Here is an 18929-nt window from a genome sequence, read left to right on the forward strand (position 1 = left end):
CTGCGAAATACACAACATTTGGATGCCACTTTATTGGCTTCATACACTCTTTAAACCTGTTACAGAGCTCAGTTCAGCTTTTGTTCTGAAATTCTATAAATTAAACACATGTTAAACATGACAAATTAACAATTAATTGATACATGGTTGTAAAATGACTATTTTAGAGTTTCTTCTGCTGTGGGATACACCATGACTAAAAGCAATGTGTGGTAAACACCATGACCTTGGGATGGAAAGGGCTTATTTTGCTTATACTTCCTGGTAACAGTCCATCACTGAGGGAAGCCAGGGCAAGAATTCAAGGAGAGCAGTAACCTGGAGGCAGGAACTATAGCAGAGGTCGTGGCTCACCGGCTTGCTTCTCAGGGCTTGCTCAGTCTGCCTTCTTATAGCATTCAAGATCACCAGCCTAGGGGTAAGCCCTACCTATGACATCACTGACTTGCCTGTAGGCCAATCTTAATGAAAACATATTCTCAATTAAGAGTCTTTCTTCTTAGATGACTCTAGCTTGTGTCAAATTGACAAAAATCAACCAGTACAATGACTAAGGTGAAGATTAGAAAATTAAGAGTTCTTTCAGAAATGAGGGTTAGTATATGGGAAGTTTTTCCAACATGCTGTGATCATTCAGGAATCATTTGGCATGGTAATTCCTGAATACTGCTTAGGAAGACTTTCATATACTTCTGGAGAAATAGTAGGTATTCATGAACACATAGTTGGACATGAGATTTTAGAAGAAATTTTAATATGACATAGAAAGCTTATTTTTAAAATCATGTAGAATTAAAGAATCTTCAAATATGAAGGATAATACTTTGTTTCACTAAAATTTGAGGTGAGGAACAGAAGGGAAATAGTATTCCTGGATGTTTATGAATATACTCAAAATGAGTGGTAGAAAGACAAAATTATTCTGTAACATATATGGCATTGTTTAAGACTTTGGTTCTTTTTTATTACTTTTCGTAAATGGTGCAAAATTTAGTTAATGCCTCTAATTTGTGATGTTCTTATCTATACAACGAAGATACTAACATTAAATCATAGTCTTTTGTGGAGATTGAATTCATTTGTATGCATACCACAATGCAAGTCCTCAGTAAATGTTAACTGATTACAGATCCTCCTGTGAAATTTAGTTTTCGCCCCCAACCTATGCATCAAAAATGAGGATAGCAATATCTGTATTACAGTCTTCTGTGCAGACTGACTCCATTTGTGTAGCTAACACACAGTGAGTCTTGACTAAATTCTGTTAATCAGAGATGACCCCTCCCCTTTCCTCTTCCCCCCTTTCTTCATCAGTGTCATATTCTGTAGGTTTCTCTGCTTGTATGATCCTCCCTCTGCTTTATGACCAAAGTCAGGGTTGACCATTAAAATGAAGGTTTCTCAACTATTCTCTATTAATAAGTATCATCTAGTAGAGATATTGATATCTACTTTTTTGATTAATTGATAAAAAGTCCTTTGCTTTTTTTGCTTATAAGAGATTGTCTTACAAACTTTCTTGGCCTCAATCTATCTCCTCAATCAGGTAGTTTTCTTTGTAAACATCTGTGCCAAAGTAAGTTAAACTTGTTTAAAATATAAAATTTATTGTGTTTTCTAAAACTAAATATGATTTTTAAACTTCCTTTTGAGTTTTATGTAATGGTTTATCCATTTAGTTTCATGTCTTGAATCCTACTAATCAAGATCTGGTTATAAGTATAGTTATGAGAGTTCAGCCCATTTATTTTAAAATTGCATTTTTTTACCTTTTAAATATTGAACTCTGAAACCTAACACAAATACTATAAGGACATCTAAGGTAGATAATTAAAGTATAATTAACTTTAAATACCTTGGTGAAGGAATATAAAAATTATTTAAATTCAATCAGCTAGTACATTTGCAGTTTTCTTTTATTAGGTGTGAAATCTAAGAATCCCCTGCCAACTCTTGAGGGCTCAATCCAGAATGTTGAACTGAAGTACTGCAGCACATCATTGGTCAGATGTGCCTCTGGGACCATGGGATCAATAAAAATTTGTGCCAAAGCCCCAGGTATGTGCAGCTGGACCGTGTAAAACTTTATTGCCTGTGTAGGAGAATCGGCCTTGCCTTTTACAAGGAGCATTTGCTGAAATAAGAATTTACTCATTGTTCCTATGAATCAGAGCTTTTCATTGTTTTGTTTATACTTAATATTTTTAGCAGTGCAGGGATGATACTTACAAATTAATTTTTATTTAAGGTAAAGAACTTCACATATTTTTAATAGTAGTTATGAGGAAAAAATTAAAAGACTATTTATTGTTACAGTTTTGATAGAAATGTGCTGTGATAATGTATGATAATTAAAAATTGAATTAAGATGTTAGCATTGTAGGTTTAAACACCTCATTTGGTGTTACAAAGTTAGTGTGTAATTGTGTCCCTCTGTTTGCAGGGTTTTGTTGTCTTGTTGCACGATGTTCTCCTTACGCTATCTGCAGTTCTTTTAGCAAACTTAAATTTCGTCATGTCATAGTATGCATTTTGCTGAAGTATATCTCTGTCATTTCATTTTATGAACTGTTCTGAACATGTTCTGCATTCATTAGCATCATGTCAGAACTTAATTCTTACAGCTAAAATGGCGTTATCAGTCACTCTTTAGATTATTAACTAGATAGTTACAGTGGCAACTATTATGTAACCATTATTTTAGTGATACGGTTTGAGATCAAGCATCCCCAAACTATTGTAGTTTACATAAATGTTATTAAATTTTTTTTTAAGTTTTTCAATCAACATTTCTCTTTAGGTGACAGTGGAAAGGAAAAGTTGGTTCCTTTGCTTCAGGGTCCTTCTGACACCAGAGACCTTCATAGTACCAGGTGGCTTAATGAGAGCAGAAAGCCCGAGTCCCTCTTAGCTCCAGACCTGATAGCCTTTACCATCCAGGCTCCCCAGGACATGGACGACTGCCACCATTCTGGTACGTGCAGCCCATCGGCTTCCTTCAGTGTACATTGCCATTTTAGAAGTTCCTTTCAATGCGGACTTCTAAGTCAGTTTCTGTTTGTTGGGATATATTCTGTAGTTAGTCTTTAAAAATTTTTGTTTTAATTTCATATCAGTATTGATAAATGAAGTGTTTATAAATCAGGTTTTATGAGAGATTTGAACTCTTTGTGTAGCATGCAACCACAGAATTGTGTGTGTGTGTGTGTGTGTGTGTGTGTGTGTGTGTGTGTGTGTGTTTTAGATTACAGCTTTTTCTATAGTACAGATTTTCTAATGCTTCAGCACCTTGGCTGTGACCCACAATTTACCAAATTTATTTATTTACCAATTTATTCAAATTACACATTTGGCCCACTCATAACTTTTTAAAAAGTAAAAGACTTTGATAGTGAAATTTAAAAAAATCTAAAAAATCAAAACAACTCAGAAGTTGTGTTTTCATTTTTTAGGTTGTGTTTTTACTGTTTTGCATTGCCTTCTATTCAGAATCATATTTGTCATGTTGAGAGGCTGTATCATAAGGCTGAATGGGGACTAGGAAAGAAAGATGAGAAGCAGAGGCCAGTATTAGCCATGTGCACAATGATGTGCTTGGTAAACCAGGCTAGTCAGTCAGTGGGGCTAGAAATTAGGGATCCTTAAAAACTTCAGTGAGCTTTCAAATAGTGTGGAAGAGGAGAGCTCTGTTGACATCAGTCAGTAAAACACTAAGTGGAAGCACGTGTTAATATATTCAATACGGAAATTTGAAAAGATTTATAATTGTCCAGACAATAAGTATGTGTATACCGATACTAAGGAAGTAAACAGTTACATATTCAGGACTATCATAGACATGTGCAATTAAATTTTGTTACAGTCTATGTGTAGCTGAGTCATTAGCCACATTCAAAACTTGAAATGAGTAGTTTCAAAGGTTAGTTTAAAATACCTTACCATGATGCTGGCAAAGAGAATGCTTTTCAGAAGGAAGGAATTACTTGCAAAGCAGCATGCCACCAGCACACAACCAGATACCCAGACCCATGAAACAGAATAGAAGACCCAATGATGATCCCACACCACTAAAGCAGTCTGAATTTTCCCAAAGGTATCCAAAACATACTTCAATAAGAATGGTAGCTGTTCAACAAATGTTGTTGGTGAAAACTGAGTATGCATACACAGAAAACCAAAAGTAGATACCTGTTCCTCACCCTGTCTTAATTCAACTCCAGATGGTGAGAGATGGAAGGACTGGAACTTTGAAACTGTTGGGGGAAGTAGAGAGGAAGCATTGGCTCCCTAGGACTCCTAGTATACCAGAAATAACAGCAATTGAGCAATGGGAAATACGATCACATGAAGTTAAACAGCTTCCGCATAGCAAAAAATGTAGCAGTTGGCCAGGACCTACTCCACAGAGCTTGGAGCAGCCCAGAAATAAGAGGCGCAGTTGATAAATATGATCTCCTGAAGTTACAAAAGCTTCTGCACAGCAAAAGGAATAGTCAGTGAAGTGAAGAAGACACCGTTTCAGAATCAGAATCTTCACTTAGGTGCTCACAGGGAGGGTGGGGAGTATTGACATGGAATATCTAGAAAAGGGAAGCAAGATGTCAGAAAAGCAAATGATCTAATTAGTAAGTGGGCAAGTGAAGGGGACAGATACAAAGTGATAAAGTACATAGGCCAATAAGCATATGAGAACATCTTTAGAATCTTTAGCTATCATGAAAATCCAAATCTAAACTACACTGGACTGTCTTATCTCAGTCAGAATTAAATTTTTCTTTTTTTTTAATAATATCTAATGTAATACAAATGCTATATGCATACAGTTTTGAGGAAATAATGACAAGAAAGGTTTTTATACGTGTCCTTTCAGAATTTTTATCAGTCATAAGACATGAACAAATGTTTTTATGGATACAGGGAAGGGAATGGTAATATAGTATTGTTGAGAACGTAGATTGGTTTAGTCACTATAGGAATCAGTTTAGAGGTTTTGTGCTGACATTTAAAAATGGAAGTATTTCATGATTCAGGCATACCATTTCTAGACGTGTGCCTTAAAGAGTTATTCTTGGCTTACTACAGAGATACTTTGTGCCCATGTTTATTTTCCCATTGTTTACAAAGTCGTTAGAGAATCAGCACATACTCCATGTATGCCTATCACCAGGATTGTGGATGAGGGAAATGGTGCACTCAGGCACGCATGCGCTCGGAATTGTAATAAAGTGAAGCACTTGGATAGTTAATGAATTCCAATAAAGAAAAACAGCGTGCTTTTTTTTTAGGAATTATCTTCTTTAAAGAGGAAGGCTGTAGTTCATAATAGTAGTGTGTTGAACACCGACTGATACAAGCATGAGGTGATAACTGTGGACAAAATATTTTTCTAGTGTTCTAAGGCAGAGAGAATCTTGTGAATCAAATGGTCTCTTAACTGTCCTGCTCTTACAGCACAAAAATATCCTCTGGCAGAACATCAATCAGTGGCTGTGACTGTGTTCCCACACAGCTTTATCTACTAAGATGGAAAGTGGCTAGTTTGGCCTTTGGGTTTCCTAACCCCTGTGCAGAGAGGGAGGCATGGTGATTCAATAAATTACCTTTGTTAACGTCTGTTTAATCATGTTTTAAAAATCTGCATAAAATTAAGCACCTTTGCACAGTTACCCATGCTTTAGTTTTAGTTAGAATTTGTGTTCGAATCCGGAAATTATCAGGGTGTTGAGCTCCCCAGACCATCCAGGCTCTGTGCTGCCACCCAGTAAAGCACAGTGGTGTTTGAGTCCACCATTTACTGTTGAGTTAGACAGTCTTCTACTCTTTTTGTTTTCCCATGTACAGAATTAGAATAATGAGCCACGCATATTTAAATAATAATGCAATCTTTTTCCCAGCAATATTAGTATTATGCCTGATAATTACAGACCGTTCTTAGGGTTACAAAATTTATTTGCCTCTCACAAAGTTACAAAGCAGTCTAAAAACAAGTTGGTATAAGAAAGATTATCTGTGACATTTAGGGTACTTATCAGTTCAAATTTTGTAATTTCTCATGATGTTAAGGAAATTCACATAATCATATTCAGATTTATTTTGGTGGTATTTTTATAATTTCTCATAGTGTTAAGGAAATTCACATAATCATTCAGATTTATTTTGGTGGTATTTTTATAATTTCTCATAGTGTTAAGGAAATTCACATAATCATGTTCAGATTTATGTTTGGTGGTATTTTTATGGATTTGTGTGTAAAATGTTAATGTAATCATGTATTTGGTTTTTAAAGAAATACTCTTTTGGGCTTATTTTACTCCTTAAATGTAATGTATTTTTTATTTCTTTATTCAGGGTATTTTAAAATAAAAATTTCTACCCACCTTGGAACTACCAACCACATTCACGGTTTCGGATATAGTAAGGAACACATAAATATTTTTATAGAGCCAGTTTCAATGTGAGGTTGATAAATCTTTTGAACAGGAACCTGGGTTTTAATTGAATGTGTGCATCTGTGCTTGGGTATCACTGATGTTATAGGCAAATTATAAGTCAGGATGTCTGAATGAAAGAAAGGTAAACAGTTTATAAACAGCCTTTCCAGACTGAAGTGTTAACCTCTCAGTGCTGGGACCCTGTCTGGCTTAGACCTGTGCGTGCTGCCTCAGTCTCTATGAGTTCTTGGTGTGTCAGTCCTGGTGTCTACAAGGCCTTTTTTCCTTGGTGTCTTTGATCCCTTCTGGCTGTTACAATCTTTCTGCCTCCTCTTCTACAGAGTCTCCTGAACCTGAGGGAGATATTTGATGGAGACATCTCATTTAGGACTTAGTGCTCCAAGGTCATGTACTGTGCACATTGTCCAGTTGGGGTTTTCTGTATTTGTTCCCATCTGCTGCAGGAAGACGCGTCTCTGATGATCCAAGGAACTGGATCATCATGAGTATAGCAGAGTATTGTTAGGAATCCTTTTATTGCTGTGTGACTGGCAGATAGTGAGGCAGGGCCCATGTGCACCCCCCACCCCCAGGTGATACATGGTGGACACAAAACAAACTTAATGGTGACTTTGGAGGTGCTTTGTCTCACAGTGCTTTGTCTGAGTATTTTTTTTCCTTTTAACCTTATAGATCTTTTGCTTATATATTGTGGTTTCCATTTTTTTTAATAGGGCTTCTGTGTGTGCATGTTTGTGTTTCAGCATCTTTGTGTTTCTTGTGCTTGTTCTTTGGTTCTTTTGTTTGTTTTATCCCATTTATCTGGTTTGTTTTAATTTATTATTATTATTATTATTATTATCATCATTTTAGTTGCCCTTTTTGTTTTCTAAGGAGAGAATGAAAGAGTGGATTTTGATGAATGGGGAAGTGGGCAGGATCTGGGAGGAATTGGGGCAGGAGAAACAATAATCAGAATATGGGAAAAAAATCTATTTTCAATTAAAAAAGTTCCTAACTTCGAAGAGTCTCACTTTCCCTTTATAGCTTTGTCTCAGAAAGCCTCACTTGAGAATCTCACAGCATTGCTTTGCCTTTGAAGTTTTAGCAGCTCCCCTTGCACCCTCCTTCCCGGGGGGGTGGGGTGGGGGGTAGGGGGTGGGGGTGGGGGGTAGGGGGTGGGGGGGTGGGGGTGGGGGGTAGGGGGTGGGGGGGTGGGGGTGGGGGGTAGGGGGTGGGTGTGCTCTCTCCACTTGACAGACTGTGTTTACAGGGAAGGACCTGAGAGTTCTTGTGTGGTCTTAGCATGCCACTTCACATGCTATCTTCATGGTCCCCCTTTGGTATGACTGTTTAATGATGTGAACATTGTTATGTTCATATATTTTATTAGAAATAGACAAACAGGTTTTTCTGTGACTTTTTCATAAGTAGAAGCATTTGATCACTGTAATTTATTTATAGATACTACTTTAAAATTAGTTTTAGATAAAGTCTTCATCTTTTATTTATACTCTCGCTTTTCTTTATATGTTGTGTTTTGATTTTATAGCATGATTTTATAGCAAATTCTGCTTGCTAAAAAGCTCTGCATTTTTAGTAAGTGTGGTTATTGATATAGCAGTTGGTTATAGAGTGTGTACTGTGTAGAAATAGTGTTAGCAGACCTTTCCTCACATGACCCCCTCTTGGTTGGCTCAGGTCTACTGGCCTGGTTTCTCTCCCTGTTTCTTACTGTAATTACGTTTTCTGCATATACTGGTTTTTTTTTTTTCCTATTGACAATTCTTAACATCTGTCCTTGTTCTTTATCTCTGTGCTTAGCACATGTCAGTCTTAAAATCTCTATCCAGTTTTTCCCTCTTTCTCTGAAACTCCTCCACCCCCAGTTTGAGTAGGTCTGTCACTGTCTGTCATAGGTGCACGTAGTTTTCTCTCCTAGCTTTGGTGGCAGTACACACCTACCCAGTCTCTCTTTCTCCGTCTGACAGTGCTCTCCAGAGTCAGTCACTGGACGTTTGTCACATGGTATTCAGGTCCTTACGTTGTCTGACATGTAAAGAACGCTTGAGATGTTTTGGCGGGTAATGAATAAATGAATGAACATTCCTGACAAATAGTCAAGCTTATGAATGTGTTTGATAGACAAACAGTATGTTTTTAATATGTACTAGCTCTCTCAGCCGCTTCTTTCCACTGTTTAGCAGGTGACTGTACTGGTACAGAATGTCTGCCGCCGTCTTCCTCTGACGGTTCTAATCACCACTAGATAGCGTGTTCACTGGATTATAACCTGCATTGTTCTGGCTTCACTCTTTACAGTGACATGAAATGACATGTCAGCCTTCAGTGTGCCTCCTGAAACTTCCCTTCTCAGCTTTCTCTGCACATCTTCTTCTGTGATCTTGTCTTTGCTGTGGAAACCTTGGTCATTCTCGGCTCTGTTACATACTAGTCTCCATAGGCCTGAAATGTTGTTTACAAATCCCGAGAATGCAGGCACTGACTTTTGTTTTGGATTGTCGTTTCCAAGATGTCTGTGTAGTTTATAGCTTTGAAAGATAACATACAGTGTCTCCTTTAGGAATCAAAGGACGTACTGCCTATCTTAAAACAATCAGTTCCTCCACTCAGGTTCATATTGTGTGTGTCTTTTGGCATGCACACATATCTGTTTGTGTCACAATGTCTGTGGAACATGGAAACAAAGGTAGCTGTTGCCGCCGTATTGGTATCACAGTTGTGCTTACTATGTGGTAACCGAGGCTTTAGTCCCTGACTGGGGAGTCTTTTCTTCCTCAGCAACCACACAACTGATTAGTAAAATTTCAGGTCCTTCATAGTTCTTGATGCCAGAGTAATGTTGTCCTTTTTGGCTCCACCTTAAAAAACAAACAAACAAACAATTCCCTGCCAACATGTTTCTCTCTTTTCTTCCTTAAGTGTAGGTCATATTTATCTATATTTGTGTGGATGGGTGGCATATATACATGCGTTTATTGGTGCATTGGGTGTCTTTTTGTATTGCTTTCCACTTTATTTTAAATTATTGAATACTTAATGAACTTGCATGTCATCTTGTGTAGGGACAAGCTAATTATTTGTGTACAGTTCCAGTGTTATATGCCGCTGAAGTGAGTATATCATCTTGTTCCTGAGATAGGTTCTCTCACTGAACCTGCCTGGCTGGCCAGTGAGGTCCTGTCTCTGCCCTCCGTTGCTGGCACACGTGCCTTCCCGGAGTTTTCCATGTGTGTGGAGATTTGAACTCAGGTCATTTTATTTTGACAGAAACTGCTTTTACCAAGTGAGCCATCTCCTCATCCCCAAGGTTATGTCGTTAAATTTTTTTCTTTTTATTATTTATAATTGTGTATGTGTGTGTTGGGGGAATTGTGTTGTGTGGGTATGTACATGTGAGTCCAGAGTTATTGGATCCCCCTAGGGCTAGAGTTATAGGCAGTTGTGAGCTGCTCAGTGTGGGTCCTAGAAATTGAACTTGCATCTACAGAAATAGAAGTATGTAGTCTTTACCTCTCAACCATCTTTCCAGACCCAAGAATAGGTTGTTCTAAAGATGATGCTGTCACTCTCCTTCTTGCTATTTGATGATCTCATCAGTACTTGTGTTACCAAGTAACTATGTATTTATATCTCTGTGTCCATTTATTGTTTTTTAGAATCAGCCTCCAAATTTCAGCCATACCTTAGTGACTTTCCCCAAAATATATTAAAAGTGTTTAAAATCAGCATGAACCTTTCTTCTCTATTTCATAGTCCATTGATTTGCTAGCACTGACTGAATATCTCTTTCTTTTTCTTATATAGAAGATTAGTTGCTCTCTCTCTCTCTCTCTCTCTCTCTCTCTCTCTCTCTCTCTCTCTCTCTCTCTCTCTCCCCCTATCTCTCTCTCTCTCTCCCTCCCCCCCTCCCCCCCTCCCTCCCTCTTTCTCTCTCTCTCACTCTTCCTTTCACAGGTCTAAACATCAGTGTCAGCCATTTTCTGTATGATTTAAATTCATTCTCATGTTGGTTTCCTCTGTCTGTTTGAAACTGACACTTACAACAGTGCTCCAAATGGACCACAGGATTCTACATAACACAAGGATATTTCTGCATGCATTTCTCAGACTCATATAGACTTAATTTGTGTACCACTGGATGCAGTGCCGTTTTTCTCATACAAATGACTTTTGCACAAAGAAAATTTCCTATGTTTTATATATTTATATTAGTTTATGAAAATGAAAACTCTAGACTGAATTCTGTAGAGTGCACCCTAGTTTAGTTTGTTCACCATTAATAGACAAGACCTCTTTGAAAGTCTGGATGACTTTAATTATTTGTGCAAGTTGAAGTACATGCTTAATTTTTTTCTCTTTCTTTTTCTTCCTTCCTTCCTTCCTCTCTGTTTTCTTCCCTTCTTCTCTTCTCCTCCCCTCCCTTCCTCTTCTCTCCCTCCTCCCCTCTTTGTAAATGTTGGGTGTGGTGGTTTGAGTGAACTGATCCCCATTACTCTGGCATTTGAACACTTGGTTCCCAGTCGGTGGCCATGTTTGGGAAGGTTTAGGAGGTGTGACCTTGTTGGAGAAGTATGTCACCAGGAGCAGACTTTGAGGTTTCAAAGCCAGGAGCCATTTCCAGTTTACCCTCTCTTCTTTCTGTTAGTGGTTTCAGATGTGAGCCCTCAGCTTCTGTTCCAACTGCCATGGCTGCTGTTTGCTGTCTTCTTACTGACCATGACGTGAGCCCAACTGAACTCTTTTGTGAGTTGCGATGGTCACGGTGCTTTATCACAGCAGCAGCAAAGTGACTGATACAGTCTTGGAGTGTAGCCCAACCGGACCTGGAACTTGAGATCTTTCCCCTCATCCTTGCTGAGAGCTAGGATTATGGACATGTGCCACCACACACAGCACTAGGTTTTCTTTACAGTTTAATACTGAAAGCACCATTTTCATTTTAGAGTTGGAAAGATAGAATTAGGTGTTTTCAATGCTATTCTGCAATAATGTAAAGTAAGTGTTTCTTGTAACATAATCTTTGACAATTTAACATAATATTGCAAATTTAAGACATTCTTTTTATTCTCCAGAATTGTTAATTTCATAAACCAGTATAAGGGTTTTTATTTTATTAGGTTTTTGTGAATGGAAATTATTTTATCTGTTATTTACCAAATATGGGGGCGGACTTGTTATTGTTAGTGGAAAGTTAAAATTACAATTTAGGACTCAGGAAATCAGCTCAGTTGGATTAGTCTACCTTTTTGTTGATTAAAACATATCGGAAATTGCACACCATTCAAAGTTCTTTGGTCAGATAGGAATTTCTAAGGAGATCTAAGAACCTCTGCTTTCATTAGGGAAATGTCTTGTTTCACAAAAATCTCTTCATAATGGAAAATTAGGTGAATTGCCTTGAAGTTATACTTTTAGTATTTTTGACAGGACACTTGACTAGAAATGTTTATATATTGGACCAATTAAAGACAATTCACATTTGTGCTTTGTGTATAAATAGGTAAAAATTATACCCATCTATCTTACTACATTTCCTCTCTCTTCCCTGAGGACTTTACTGTGGACTTCATCTGTAATTGTTGCCAGTTTCTATCATGTTCCCACTGGGCTTCTGGTGCAAAAACCTTGTCCTCTTGATGACAGAGCTTGCCCACATGATTTCATGCTCTTAGCATTTTTGTTCATGGGAATTAGGAGCAAAATGTAACTACAGCTGAACAGAGAGTCTATTTTTGTAATTTTGGAGTTTGGGCTCTGTTATTGGAACTAAATGAAGAGATGCAGGTGTTCTCCAGTCCAAAGCCTTTGGGAGTTTTGAGGGTAAATGCTTGAAAAGAAAATGCATGTGTTTGCAGAGTCAAACAGCAGCTGTGAGACAAGGATTTATGTTTTTCTCAGAACTTTGGGATTTCAGAATGTTACATTTAATCACAAGCACAGAAAGGGGAGCAAATGTTAAAGATGTTAGGCATAAAAGCAAGTTTACTGACCTCTTTACCTTGCAAACTAGCTGTGGGAATGTGTGTACAGCATGACTTTTAAGCATGATGTAACAATTTTTAAAAGATTATAGTAGTTACAGGATATAGCACTTTGAGAATGTTACATTTGTAGTGGGAAATTTTTTATTCCACTAATTATGTAACAACCTATTTTCTATTTAGAGAAACATACACATTCTCACACATACTCACTCATTAGATAATAGGTGTGGAAAATATTATCCATATGTACTTTGATTATAGCTTTTTATGATAAAATTTTTAAGTCATAACAATCTTATTATAAAAACTAAAATATTTTTAAGTACAGTAAGTATAAGTCTATAATAATGAATTTTGACAGGTTGATGCTTAAATAAAGCATATATAAATACATTTTTTTTTTTTCCTGAGACAGGGTTTCTCTGTGTAGCTTTGTGCCTTTCCTGGAACTCGCTTTGGAGACCAGGCTGGCCTCGAACTCACAGACATCCACCTGGCTCTGCCTCCTGAGTGCTGGGATTAAAAACGTGTGCCACCATCGTCTGGCCTTTTTTTTTTTCAGAGCTGAGTACTGAACCCAGGGCCTTGAGCTTGCTAGGCAAGCGTTCTACCACTGAGCTAAATCCCCAACCCATAAATACATTTAAAATGGTTTCTCAGATCATAAAATTCTTTGTATTTTAGTTGCTAAAGAAAGACTAAAATATTTCAGTATTTATTTGTATTCTTGCATTTTTATTTAGCTTCCTTTTTTTTTTTGTTTTTCGAAACAGAGTTTCTCTGTGTAGCTTTGCACCTTTCCTGGGATTCACTTGGTAGCCCAGGCTGGCCTCGAACTCACAGAGATCCGCCTGCCTCTGCCTCCCGAGTGCTGGTTAGCTTCCTTTTTAAAACTGCTTCTTTTTGACTTTCTGAGGGTCAAATGTACCCTGGCAGGCTTGGTACTCAAGGTAATGCCCAGATTGTCCTCAGGCTTGCAGCCTTCTCTGTCTTCTGCCTCTGGAGTGTAGGATTATTATTATTATTATTATTATTCGAGACAGGATTTCTCTGTGTAGTTTTGGTGCCTGTCCTGGATCTCGCTCTGTAGACCAGGCTGGCCTTGAACTCACAGAGATCCGAGTGGGTCTGCCTCCCGAGTGCTGGGATTAAAAGCGTGTGCTACCACCGCCCGGCTGGAGTGTAGGATTGTAGGTGTGTGCCCCCATGCCTCGGCTATTGTGCTGATTCTTTTTGTGTAATCAGTCATTATTTATTAATTTATGCAACAAGTGCTTTGTTATAGATTTTCTGTAAATAATTGTCGTTACTGGTGGAAAATGCTAGTATGTTCAGGAGACAGACATAAAAAGTCATGGAAGGGCCGGGCGGTGGTGGCGCACGCCTTTAATCCCAGCACTCGGGAGGCAGAGCCAGGCGGATCTCTGTGAGTTCGAGGCCAGCCTGGACTACCAAGTGAGTTCCAGGAAAAGGCGCAAAGCTACACAGAGAAACCCTGTCTCGAAAAACCAAAAAAAAAAAAAAAAAAAAAAAAAAGTCATGGAAGAAGGAGTGAACGGTATGATAGATTGAAAGGGCTGTTTTCTGATCTTCTGGGCTCAGCTCCATCTTTGTAAATTGTAGTACTTGGACCAAGTTAATCTTTCTGAGTATTGGTTTCTCATCTTTAAAAAACTGATCTATTTTTCTCAGATTTCTTTTTTGTGAAAATTAAGTTTAACATAATAAACTCAAGTTTGTTGTTAACTAAAATGTAATGAAAGCTTCAATTATTATTTTTTAGTTAATATATCATGTTAATTAGACATTTCAAATTTTCCTGATTCTTTTATTTTCCCTCCTTGTTCTGTTCATCCCACCTGATCCCTTTGCACTTCAGTTTTTCCTCCAGTTACTTTATAAACCTGGTAGTGTTTGGTTCTAAAATGGGCAGCAAAGCCTTTACCTGGTTCCAGAATGTTCCTTCTACATTTACGCGTCTCCTGAAATCATGGTTTGGGAGTCAGGAGCAGTTTCAATAGCAACAGGAAATTACTTTGCTTCTGGATTCTGGAGGGAATCCAGAGGGAGGGACCCTGTGAGCCTGTGGGCGGTCACTTGTTTTCCTCATTTACAGCAGAAGGTTAGAAGTTTGTGTTTTTACTATATGTTTAGTAAAAGAGAAGTGATAGAGAAAATAGTAGTAATTTCACCAGTAAGTAGCAAATTAATATAAAAGAAATAGTTTGGAAATGGGCTACATGTGTACTAAGCTATAAAGCAACTATAAAATCTGTAGTATTTAATCATTTATTTAAAGTCTCTTTAAGTGAATCAAAAGTCACTGTTATCACCCAAGTTTATATTTTCGAAAATGATATAATTCTTCAAATTGTTTTAGCTTTTCAAATGCTGGTTTTTGTATTTCATGTCAGTCGCACTAACCTTGCGAATCTATCCATATTTTGAATTTGTTTGTTAGTAACATTCAGGGTTGAAATTCCTATTAATCTTTGCTGTTTTCCCCCTTCCTAGGTTTTTTAGCCCCATTCCACATCTCTATCCCAAAGACAGCTTTTGTATCTCATTGTAATATACACTGGGCAGTTCCTAAAGACAGAGGCCATTGTTACTATATGAGAAAAAAAAATATTTTTGCCATTTGGATATAGCATTACTGTTTACAGGTTTTTGTGACTTCATTCCTAAATTGCTCAGTGGGAGAAAAATGTCGTTTGGCTTATAGAGAATAATTTGGAATAAAGGTAAACTTTATGATTCTTGCAGAGATGCAAAGTATTTAAGTTTCTACTTAGCTCATTATTGGTGAGGGAACCAGGCAGATGTTACAAAAAGGGTGAAAGAGAATTTTTAAAATCCACAAACATTTATAGACCAGTAATAAAATAAATTGGGGGATTTATAAATTGGCTTTTTTCAGTAGTGAAGGAGGCTGTTTTTCTTCCTGAAGGAGTTTGTTAATATTTGCATACCTATAGTGAAGAATTATTTTATATTGCTTTCATTTACTTATAATGTATTGTGCATGCATGCATGTGTGTGTGTGTGTGTGTGTGTGTGTGAGAGAGAGAGAGAGAGAGAGAGAGAGAGAGAGAGAGAGAGAGAGAGAGGGAGAGAGAGAGAGAGGGAGAGAGGGAGAGAGGGAGAGAGGGGAGAGAGGGAGAGAGGGAGAGAGGGAGAGAGAGAACTGAACTCTCAAAGGTGATGAAAAGTGCAGAGGCCTCGAGAACCAGACTCAGAGAACCGGAAGGTGTTCTGAGCAGTGCAGAGCACCATGCTGCAGTACGTGATTTCCCCTCACCCCTAGCTGGGTCCAGATGGCCAGGCTGATTCTAGCTTGGATAGTTTAAATTCAGGCACAAGCTAGAAGTAATGTGGTGAAAGCAGAGTTCAGTGCGTGGAAGGAATTAAGGGGAAATGATATCCCGGCAGAGGGCAGTGATGAAGTAAGAGTCCCTCATGTCTGAGGGAGGTCATAATTGTAGTTAAATTTGGTATAGACCTTATTGTGAATTTGGCTTTTGAAATCTTGGCATACTAAAACTTCTTCATCTAGTTGTTTGATTAGTAACAGAAAAATCTCAGGGTGAGGTGTTTTTTTTTGTTTGTTTGTTTTTGTTTTTGTTTTGTTTTCATTGTGGTTGTGGTGTTTTAAATTAAGTGTTCAAGCCTGGCTTTAAGTAAATAATTTATTTTAAATAATTAGAATGTTCTATTGAGAAGAGAATTCAGACAGCAAATACTCGTATGTGCACAGTCATTCTGTTTTAATCATTAAGGAAATAGCTAATCCCACACACACTGGAAAGAAGAGTTCCCTTTCACAAAAGTGGCATTCTGTTAATCATCACAGTTTTATTTTTGTAGTTATTTCTCCTTTATATTTATTATGAAAATTCAAAGGGAAATATTTAAACTGCTTGAAACTTTTCTTTGAATATAACAAGTTAGGAATTCTAAGTAGATTACATTTTTATTTTTCATTTGAAAAGTAGAATGCTGGAGTTGGGTGGGAATAGCTGAATGAATATAGTAGAAAAGTTCTACAAACACTATTATGGATGACTTGTGAAATCCCATAAATATAAATATTCCATAGATAGTAATCCCAGAAAGCACAAGCAAAAACATAAGTTATTGTAACATGTAAAAACATAAGCTACTAGTCAACAAAATAGATCTTAGTATACCAAAACATCTTACTTGAAACAAGCCCCCACTGCCACTTTTTTTTTTTTTTTTTTTTTTTTTTTGTGAAACAGGATCTCTCTACAGAGTCCTGGCTATCCTGGAACTCATTGTATAGGCCATGTTAGCTTTGAACTCACAGAGATCCTCCTGTCTCTACCTCTGGAGGGCTGAGGTTAAAGTCCCTCCTGTCTCTACCTCTGGAGGGCTGAGGTTAAAGTCGTACACCACCACTACGCATGGCTTACATGTTTCTGATAAATGATATAATAGAACTGAGAAAGTTATGAGACTAATGGCTTTATTAGTCCTTTTGGATTCTATTTACAAAGTCTCCAGAATTTATAAAGCAAAGTTTATGTCAGACTTTATAGGAGTTACTCCCCACAATCCTAGTTCTAAACTGTACCCTAAGATCACTATCCATGATGCAGTGAAAGAATTGTATTTAGGTCTGTAGAGATGGCTTAGCAGTTCAGAACATTTGCTGCTTTTGCAGAGGCCCTGGGTTTCGTTTTGATTCTCCACATCAAGTGGCTCACAACTGCTTGTAACTTCAGCTCCAGGGCATACAGTGCCCTCTTCTGGCCTCCACAGGTTCTTGCATGCATGTGCAGGCCTGTGTACACACACACCCACCTATCCCTCTCCCCCCCCCCATTTTATTTAAAGTACAAGGATATTCGTGTCAGTTATTTATGGCAATCAGGAGGGTTTTTGCTGTCCAGTAGTAATTAGGAACCTGTAAAAATATTTGCTGTCATTGGAAAATGTTCATATTAAAAGCTTGTTTTAAAAAGTAGTTAATGTAGCCTACGTTGAAGAGGACTGGGAGTATAGCTCGGTGGCAGAATACTAACCAGGCCTGCCCACGGTCCTGGGTTCAAGTCAGAGCACTGCCAAAATAATCAGTACAACAAATAATGCCACACTGCTTTATTAATGACTTTTTTTTGTGGCTGTGGCACTATGCCCGTCGAAACAACCCCAGGAAGTAAGAGTTAATTCTGGTTCACTGCTGAGCCTTCTCGGTGACACCCCAGAGTCTTCAACGTGGAGGGCACCATCCCATAGACCAGGGTCCCAGAGTGAATAAGAAGAAAAAGGGAGGAAGCCAGCATTATCTTTCTGCTTCTTGACTGGGAACTCCATGTTACCAGTTTCCTCATGCACCCACCAGCATGCCTCCCGCAATGCTGTATGCAGCAGAAAGCAAAAATGCAGTTGCTGCTGTTCCCAGTCAGCTACTTGCTCAGCACTGTGAACCACAGATAGTCTCACATGGACTGCACAGATAGTCTCACATGGACTGTCCTTCGAAGCCCGGATGTCCTGTAGGTTAAGTGGGTAAATGCTCTTTTGACTTATAATGCTTCCAATTTTTAATGTGTTTGTTGGGATATAATATCATCTATTCTTAATGGTTTGGAGGCTGTTGCCATTGTAGAGCTACCATTCTTAAAGGACACTGTAAGAAAACTTTAAAGTTGATGATACCTTAGCTTTTTTTTTGAAGAGTAGGTCAAAATAGTTGTGGAATACCTTTGTATAGGAACTTAAAGGTTGAAGCATTTTCAAGACAACAAAGGTTTGTGGTGGTTGTTCCTTTTGGTTATACATTTGTTTCTAATTAACCTTTCTTTTGACTGAAGCATAACTCATGATTATTAGCTAAGATTTTTAATTTTGGAAGTAGGACATTACCTTGATGTAGGTGAGTAAGGATTGAGAGGAGGAAAAATGTCAAGAATTTAAAGAAGTATTATTACTGCATATGAGCACGAGACTTTCTTCAACAGCTCTATAGGTGTAGAAGGCAGGCCACACTTAGCTGATCAGTCTTGATAGAAAGACAGGAAGTAATGGGCTGTCCACTGTTTGACAGATGATGTACAGTCATTAAATGGAGGGAAAAGGAATAAGCAACGTTGAATTAACCGGAATAGGTGCTTTTGAAAAAACTGTTTTCCCTTATAAAAGAGTTACTAACCCTATCGGAGAATTTCAGGGTAGAAAGCCTTTCTAGATTATTTCTAGTTGAGAAGAATAAAGCAAACATATTATAGATGGCCAGGCATTGTTTTCAGATGTAAGCAGGTAGAGAATGAAAGAGGGAAAACTGACTCTTGCAACCCAGAATTCCCACTACTGTGCAGAGCAGCTGAAGTGGCCCTTTCGGGTGACCCAGTGGTTATCTTCATTCATTCAACACATTTTTTCTTTCTTTTTTCCCCCCAAACCTAGTGATAAAGAAATGAATTAAATCCTTTCTCTCTATCTTTAAAAAAAGAAATTTACTTAC

At 37.8% G+C, this 18929-nt stretch overlaps 1 protein-coding gene across 8 annotated transcripts in view; it reads left to right on the forward strand.

The window, feature by feature from the left end:
• Positions 1-18929, forward strand: part of Vps13b (vacuolar protein sorting 13 homolog B) — a 559226-nt gene that overhangs the window by 123682 nt on the left and 416615 nt on the right. For 7 of the 8 annotated variants that reach the window (XM_052747609.1, XM_052747613.1, XM_052747612.1 and 4 more), the window contains exons 18-19: positions 1924-2058; positions 2801-2974. The exons of the other annotated variant lie outside the window; for it this stretch is intronic. In XM_052747609.1, the coding sequence (XP_052603569.1) occupies positions 1924-2058; positions 2801-2974 (309 nt within the window). The remainder of the gene's footprint in view (positions 1-1923; positions 2059-2800; positions 2975-18929) is intronic. 8 annotated transcript variants of the gene reach the window in all.

This window comes from Peromyscus californicus, unplaced genomic scaffold (genome assembly GCF_007827085.1).
Source record: "Peromyscus californicus insignis strain IS unplaced genomic scaffold, ASM782708v3 Scaffold_20__1_contigs__length_68692818, whole genome shotgun sequence".
Lineage (NCBI taxonomy): Eukaryota > Metazoa > Chordata > Mammalia > Rodentia > Cricetidae > Peromyscus > Peromyscus californicus.